Source organism: Egretta garzetta, unplaced genomic scaffold (assembly GCF_000687185.1).
Source record: "Egretta garzetta isolate BGI_Z169 unplaced genomic scaffold, ASM68718v1 scaffold465, whole genome shotgun sequence".
NCBI classification, from domain to species: Eukaryota; Metazoa; Chordata; class Aves; order Pelecaniformes; family Ardeidae; genus Egretta; species Egretta garzetta.
The window spans coordinates 27,470-36,225 of NW_009259680.1; the positions used below are offsets into that span (position 1 = coordinate 27,470).

The 8,756-nt window shown below is 42.8% G+C and overlaps 1 protein-coding gene across 1 annotated transcript; it reads right to left on the reverse strand.

The window, feature by feature from the left end:
* Window positions 1-1,224: 1,224 nt before the first annotated feature.
* On the reverse strand, window positions 1,225-8,439 carry TMEM45A (transmembrane protein 45A). The gene is made up of 5 exons (XM_009638518.2): window positions 8,250-8,439; window positions 5,848-6,060; window positions 4,933-5,117; window positions 2,611-2,756; window positions 1,225-1,318 (listed from the first exon to the last, which is right to left on the reverse strand). Exons 1-5 carry the CDS (start codon window positions 8,437-8,439, stop codon window positions 1,225-1,227), a joined length of 828 nt encoding a protein of 275 aa, XP_009636813.1.
* Window positions 8,440-8,756: the final 317 nt, after the last annotated feature.

Consider the following 8,756-nt stretch of genomic DNA (forward strand, 5'->3'; position numbering starts at 1 on the left):
GCCCTGTAGGGGCAGTGTGCTTATATACAACATCATTTACTGATGTCTTTTGCCACGTGTCAGTTATTTCCCTTTTGTTGAGTACATCCCAAGCAATGCTGAGCGCTGGGGAGGGCGCTCTGTTTTTCACTAGATCAAGACTTCAGTTTTAGTGGGGAAAATAAATACAATTTTAAAATCTTTTTTTTAAGTCACTCACTGCTGTGGGTAGGTGGGCATGGAGCTGCTTTGAAGGCAACACCTGCCCTCCCACAGCTCACCCCGGAGCACTGTGCAGGCTGCTGGTGCTTGCAGGGGTGACACAGGGAAAAGGGTGCAAATCCACCTCATTCTGCCCGTAGATTAGCATTATCCACTCCTGACCCAGGTGCTGGGTCCAGTCTCATGTCTGCTATGAACCCTGCTCAAATTACACCAAATTCCACCGAAGAAAAGGAAATACCTTTGGAAAAGAGGCTTGCTGGTTGCTGCCCCACTGGTGACCCCTTGGCCTTTCTGGAAAAGTTGCTCCAGGCACTGAGGGAAAGCAGAGTCACTTTACTGCCCTTCAAAGTCAAATGACAGCAAACAGGCAGGACTATCTAGGCACAAGAAGGAATAACTGCAGTGGCTTTTGATCGTTATACACCTCTTTGGTCCTCCTACCACGCTTGGTAGTGTTTCTGCAGGAGTGAGCACACTACACACTCTTTGAGGAAATGCTGAATGGGTTTGCAGTGAGCAGTCCTTTCCATTTAACATAAAGCCACAAGCAGAAACATGAAGGTGTTATACAAGACAGCTGCAAGACTGTGATTTTTTTATCTTGTTCTGCTGTTTTCTGGGTCTGCCCAGCTATTTGTGCTTGCAGGGCAACAAACAGACTTATTTGGACACCCTAATTATGGAAACGTAACAGTCCGTTCAGCAGCAGCTGGAAAACATTTTGCTTAGCTTATAATGAGGCTTCATCATGCTACCTCATCCAGTCCAAGTCTGTCTAGTGTTAGTCTGGTTTTCTTTGAAGCATGTGATAAGCAAGGTACTAGTGCAACCACCACAAATCAATACCAAGCTTACCCTCCGTAAATAAAGATGTAACTGTGTGGATGTAGACAGTACTCCGGGGATGATATTTGCATAGCAAGTTGTAGTAAAGAATGAATAAGATGGCAAACAAATCTAGAAATGAGGTATCAATTAGCCTAATGGTAGAGTGGGTAAACTAGTCAAGCCACGTTCATGCTAAATTTCATCTTCTGACTCTTGATCTCGTTCAGGTGTTTTCAGTAATCCCATTTCCATGGACTGGGACTGTTTAACCTTTGAACGAACTGCCCTGGAAACAACAACAACAACAAAAAAAAAAGAGTTGTCACTAGTAACTCAAAGAGTCATCTGGCCATTTTTACTTGGTAAAAACCTGTTTAACTCTTGCATCTCATTGGGGAATTAGGATGATTGATTTAGGAAGACATAAAGTGGGCCACTGTGGAAGACATTGTAAAGAGGAGATCGTGATTTCAAGCAGAATCCAGGCAGAATTTAACCCCAGGCCTTAATTGTAGATTACTTGTATTTTAGTATGAGTGACCACTCTACAATGTGAGCATGTAGCGTGATATTAGCATGTGCTGCCTTTAACAATACCACCTGTATGTACTGCTTGTAAGAGCTTGTTCCTATGGACACATCTAAGAGCATACACCTCTAAGCAAACTTCAGTGTAACATCTGGGAAGTTCAATGTTGTGCAGGTACAAGACTGGTAACTGTGAAGAAGAATGAGTCTGGCCAACCTCCCCATGGATGGGAACTCTGCGCAGCTCACCTCCTCTATAGCTGCCATCCTTTACACAACAAACCAGTTACCCAGTCTTGAGTGTCGGTGCCTTTTGGACTGAGATCCAAAAAGATATGGCACCTTCTCAGTTCAAAGCAAGACTGCAAGAACTACATGTGGCCATAGCATGGCTAAATAGGGTTATTAGGGTGGTAGGAGTAAAGCGAGGGGTGGGAAACATGTTTAGGACAGTGCAGGCAAAGGCCTGTGGTAAGGTCCTGTAGGTAGAAGGTGATCACACATGGCAGAATCAGGCTCATTTTTACAACCAAGTTAACTCTGCAGGTGGAATTTTGTCAGAATTAGCACCGGGCAGTGAGGAAAAGGGCTAACTTTAGAATTAGGGGATGAAACTGGCTGGTGAAAAAGAAATCAGGTCTAATCACAGGGAATTGCTAGCAATGAAACCTGTCCAATGACCTTCAAAGATAGGTCATGAAGCCTGCTGACTAAGCCGCTTGGAATTAGTAGAGATGACCACTGGGAGAGAAGATGAAAAAAGGGTCTTTTTATGCACTTGCAAATGTGGAAGACTATCAAAAGGACCTCATTTTATGTGAGAAGCATTACGCTGTCAGAGCTGTACTTTATGAATGTTCTCCCCTTTCTACCGAAGCAATGAGTCATGTTGTCTTCATTGATCAGCGATATCTATTTTTATTTTACCTTGCAAGACAATTAATTACTTGGCAGAAACCTTCTGATTTGCCAGTGAAACTTTTCTAAAATAAAGCTCCTGCTAGACTAAATAGACAGACCTCCAAAGTTTTATTGTTTCAAATAACTTACCAGCTGACGATTGTGTAATTCACTGCAAGTATAAGAAAAGCAAAGGCATAATGCCAGCAATAGCACATGGTCAGGAACATCATATTAGTATGATCCGTCTGATTCCACTCTGGGCTCCCATTTGGAGGATAAAGCACAAACCCAATCTGTAATAAAATAAAAGATACTTAGCAAATGTCATTTGGTGTATATCCTATGCCGTATCATGTGTTACACTGCCCATCACAAGGCAGACATTTCATTTTCTTATAGCGCTGATTATTTCTGTGATTATTATTAAAAACAATTTTGCAGTCATACTCAGATGCGATGAATCATTTTACACAGTTTTGTGCAGAAACACCTTTGAAGATGCAGAGCCCGACCCAGAGACCCCCTGCTCTTGCCCAGCAAATTAAGGAACTGGCCCAACAAGACCTGCAGCGACCACAGTTACATATGGTAAGGAAAGGGGCTGGTGCTCAGCTGTGTATGGTCTTGAACTGCAAGTGCATCACCAAACAGCAAATCTGCCCAGCCATTTGCACTGATTCACTTCTTCCTAACAGTGGCTGGGAATGTGTTACATGGTTCAGAAGATAAATAATAAATTAATAAATAAGAAGAGCTATTTCTTCTGGGTCATCCGGGGAAAAGGTCAGGTTTTGAAATGATGTAAAAATGGAGCTTTCTCACCCAAGTTTGTGTGAAATACATAGCTGATGTGTTTATTCAGAGCTGGGAAAGATCAAATTCAGATTAATGCGTGAGCTGGGAGACTGGTAATCCCATGGCTACACGTGGGTCTGCCTTGACAAGCACCAGTCCTCTGTACTGCCTAAATACTCTTCAAAGTCACCGCTCAGCAGTTTAGCTGAGAATTTAGGAGCTGGGAAGAGGAGGAGAGGAAGGAGGAGGGCAGGGGTGCATTTTGCATTTCCGTGCAGAAAATTCAGTGAATGAGGGTGTTGGTGATGCAGAAAGCAAGTCCTTTTATCTTTTACAAATTTGTCATGCTGCAGCCCGTATGTGGCTTTCAGTCACACATACGGTTGAAGTCTGATGCGGGTGTGAAAAAAGCCACACTTAAATCTCTTATATTTTTAGTTATTCAGTTTTTTACTTGGAAACAAAACCCACGTTGTGTCCAGAGCTAAAGAAATAACTTGTTCTAAAATTAGACTGGGCAGACAACAAGGCATAAATGGTTGCATCTAATTCCTCTTATGTAAAGTTTCTTAAATCAACAAAGAAAAGTTTACAAACAAGAAAATAAAACACCAAGTGCTGCAGCACCAGGTTCTTGAGTTCACTTATAGAAAAAAACTGCCATTTTGGAGGTCTGTCTTCTTGCCAGAGCAAGTATTTAAATATTTGATTTGGTGCTCAGTGTCCAGTTCTCCTAAGGAACAGCAAACATTTTTATTAACCGTGTCTGGCCAGCATATAAAAAAGGGAAACCAGTCTAGACATGCCGGAAAGAAAAATCACTGGAGTGACCTCAGTTCTCCACTATAAGATGAAACGCATTAGCACTCCTATTTCTCTGTTACAAGATCACAGCAATTCATTAAATTCTCTCTCATGTTTGACAGTGGAGAAAGGGTCACTAACAAATATCTATTAATTGGATAGAATCACAAGTAAGAGAAGGCACGGCAGCTACATTTTGAAGAGTCTTTTTGGGAGTCACATCCCTGAAATATAAAAGTTTGGGCTGTCAATCCTCCTCAATTTCCCGAACACTGGAAAAGCAGGAGGCCTTTACATCACTCTCTTAATGCGAATTGGGAGCTCAAATACCTTCTAAGCCTAGGTTGCCACTGTTGGAATGTTTTTCAGAAAGAGGCAGCCAACATGAAAGATAATTTGCACCTTCGTTCCTCTTCACGCCATGTCAATGGGTGCTTTGCCTCACCCGCCAAGTACTCCGCTGGGCATTTACTCGCTGCTCCGGCAGCTGGCAGTGGGGACGGTCTTCATAAAGAACAGCAGATATTGCCGGGCTGTAAAATCACTGCCGTTTGGCCGGCAGGTTTTGAACAGGACGTTACAGAGATCAGAGGGGATGTTCAATTGCAAGGGAGGGCTCAACAAAACCACCATAGCTCTTTTATTGATTCAAATAAAAGACACTGGAAGTAAGATGGCTCCTTCGTCTGTAAAACAGATACAGTAAATGCTTTTGTCTCTTTAAAGGGACAGGAAGAGTGCATTGTTTTCTATGAGTCCTTTGAGGTCTGTGTTTAAAAGTTATATTGTATCACCTGTGAAACATCCGCAAAGGGGTAAATGACTAATTTTGGTGAAGGAAGAAATTCCTAAGGCAGAAAAGTGACCTACCTGCCAGAACCAGCTGCCTTGTAGTATGCAGAGGCTTGTACGGAGCATCTCTAGCACAATACTGCCGCGGAAGAAAACTTCCAGAAATATACAAACAGCAGCGCCAAAGATAGCAAATAGCAGTAACTGATGAACATGAACATCCAGCATGGCTCTCCCATGAAGATGGTAACAAAAAAGAAAACCTGGAATAAATTAAGTGATCAGTTTAAGATATTTTCTTCCCTTGTAATCTCCCTGCATCTGCTTTCAGAAAACAGTGAACCTTTAGCATTTCTCTTTGTGCCGATATCACTTTCTCAGCTGATCTGAGAATAATTTTTTAAGACTGATGCCTGCGTACTGGGTACTCCCACTTTTGAGCTCTGACCAGGAAATAGCAGCTCTGTCACCTTTTGTTTAAAATACGTTAACAAAAACTCTCATTCATCCGTCTCTGCAGCGTAACAAGAGGGATGCCATGAGATATACCGTGCATACAGAAAACATCAATTGAGTGTGTCTCCAGTGCAATTCCAACATGAAATTGCTGTGTAGGTAAGTGCCCTCACACTGGCTTTAGCCAACAAGCTGTGTACCGTGTCAGTACATCCATTGGAGCACACGCCCAAGCTGCTGAGCACCTACCCCAAACAGGCTTGTGATGCTATTTTCATAACATTTCTCTTGCTGTCCAAGCCAGTTAAGGAAGCACAGATACACCTCTACAATGTGTGATCATGCTCTGGGCTGCAGTGCAGACAAACCCTCCACAATTTAAGGAGGGCCAAGACCGATCTTTTTTAAGCATTTCAGGGAGTTAAACACCCAGCTCCCGTAGGCTCATTCCCTAAGGCTGATTTGAGGTTCCCAGACCAAAGACCAATACCTCTCTGCAAGTTTCACATGCACTTCTGCGGAGAGAGGTAAACTGACCTTCAATAAACACCGCTAAGGAAAGCATCATCCTGTCCATGGCCACTGGCAATGCGTTGGTCCCATGAGCCACAATGTCAACCAACCCTGAAATGCCATAGAAGAGGTACATGGTGGCATGTTGCCAGTTCATCAAGTGATCCCAGTGCTTTTCCTCATAATTATACAACTTCAGATGAGGTCCATCAGGAACAAACTGCTCAGCCACCATTCCTGCGCATGAAACGAGAAGTGTAACTATTTGTCCCGGTGCTTAAGGTATAGACTGAAGACAACTCTTTACACAAACAACAGAGGCAACAATATATACCCACGCAGCACAGCACTGGTCAATTTGGGGTTTAGGCTGGTTGCCCGAGTATTGTTCTAGGTGATTGCTATGCTTTGCTCCCTTCTGCCCAGTTCATTCCCAGTCAAGTTTTTGACATGTTTTCCAAATTCAAGTTAAAATGCACAGAGGCCTCAAAGACATTAATTTTATATAAATTTTCAAGAAAATAGGCAGTGGGTGGAGGAGAGATGAAATAAATCGCTTTGCTGAGGAAAAGACCACAGAGTGAGCTCATATATTAAGCATCACGTAATCCAGAGAGGAGAAAACCAGAGGAAACCAGGCTTCAGCTCCACTTCTGGTGGGACTGTTTGCATCTTGCAGTTTCCAGCAGTGAAAATGGAGACAGCTATTCTGTGCTGCTTTTTTTAAAAAAACAATTCCTATTGTAGTAGACCTCTGACTGGATTTTTCAGCTGCCTTTCCCAGTGGTTCAAACATGCCTATAACACATGATGAAGTCCCCAAAAGAAAGATTTACCATTCCAGTCCCCTGCAACGTGCAGGATGGCAGAGTTCAGACTCTTAATTCAAAGGGGATTTTTCCTATAAAGCCATAAAAGGAAATCTCTCCACCGTGCAGAGTTATTAAAGGTCCCATGAGAATGTATACGGAGTTAGTATTTGAATTGCTGCTCCACCTCCTCCCTTACCTTGGCCCCTCAGTGTCTTGCTAACTAGCTGCAGTATGCCAGCAAGGGGAAAGCTGCTTTTAGATAGCTTTATATGATCAGTGAAGCTTGGGAAGGGTTTAAAATACATTCTGCTTTTAAAACATTAAAGTTACTTATGTTGTTCATAAAGCGTGGACCAGCATCCTGCTGTATAAGTAGCTATGCTGCAGAGCAAAAGCAGTGTTTTTCCACCTTTATTTCAAGTTTTCCTAACACAGAAACAGCAGGTTTTACTCTTTCAGCTGCTTTTACTGTTTGTCCTTGCCAGGCTTTCTATTCCACGTTTTTGACTAGAATTGAAATTAACATACATTAAAATAACAGCTTTTTGTTTCAGGGTAAGAATAAAAACACTAGATGAGTGTTTTAGCTGCCCAACTACCTCTTCACACTGACTGGGAGATTTGTAGGAGAGGTGTCCCCACTCACACCTCAAAACGAACGCTATTATTTAGGGTTTGATAATTTTTTAAGGCAAATCAAAGCGGATATGGTACACACAACATCACTTCAGTGCTGATGTATCTTAACTGATGCAACTCCCAGCGGGGAAGGAAAAGCAAAACCAAGATTTTGTCACAGCCTGCACCTCGATTAGAAACCAGGCAGCTCTGAGCATCTAGAGAGGAGTAGATAGGTAGAATCTAAAAATCTAAAAAACCTAAAAATTAAGGTCCTTTTCAACTTGAGAGCCACATGTGCTGAGCTCCCCAGGTCCCCTGTTATTTAGCTCACTTAATCTAGAAAGGTCAATTGCTAACATACAGCCTGCTGGAATGTAAACAAGAACTAGGCACTTCCAGTCGGCTGCACAGCTCACTAAACCATGCCCATGGGTTTAGGCCACCACCACAACAGGAGGGGAGGAACAGCCCCCCACCCCGTTGCAACCGTCCTGCAGCAACAAGATCTGCGATTCAGTCTGTCTTTATGAATATTTTCACTCCTGAATGACATTAATCAAGAAGCATCTGCATCTACATATTTTATCAGTAACTCAATGGAGACTACCGACATCCGAGACGGCTGGATTCAAAATAGAAAAGCAGTGCCCCCACACTCCAGTGCTCCCAGCATGCATGAGACAGCCCCTTGCCTAAATATCTTACCTCCCTCCCTGAAGTAATGAACACTGTATGAACACTCAGACAGACTCGCTGTGGAGCAGCCAGGAGACCTTGAAGACCGCTATGGATGGAAACCACACTACAGCCATAACTATGTAATGAATAGCAGTAGGCCTGCTAGTTCTTAAGTTCATGGTGTTTAAAGGACAAAATGCCAAAATCACAATGAGATACATTTTATCAGAGAAGAAAATAAAAAAATTAAAACAAAAGAAAAAGTGTTGAAAGGCACAGCCCTTTTGCCCTCTGACCCAAGTCCACCTTACTTACCAATGAGGGCAAAGACAGCTTTGATGATCCCCTCAACAAACTCCAGGCGCTGAAATCCTGCCCTGGAACCAAGGTAGCAAGCGTTCTTGTTTTTTCGACAGGCATACTTCAGTGGATACTTCACTGACCACCACAAACCAAAAAGAAGGAAAAAGCTTCCAGGTAGGGCATGCCCTTTGAAATTGCCCATAGTTTTCCACTAGGTGATACCTGAGGGTGGAACAAATGCAGATGGATTATGGGAATAGTAAGAGAATTCTGTGCGTTATAATTTTAAAGTATCTCCCTGCATAGATCAAAAGGGTGTCACTGAATTACGTACTCACACTTTACTTAAAAATATATTTAGGTACTTATCTTCCCTGGCTGCTCAAAACAGCCAGCCAGTCTCCCCAGTTTCATAGCTTTGCAGAACAAGAGTAAGAGACCCAACTGCAAAGCAGAAGGCCTGAAATGCAGAGCTGGCAGTTGGCAAGTTAAGAGAAGAAAAGCCATAACACAGATAAC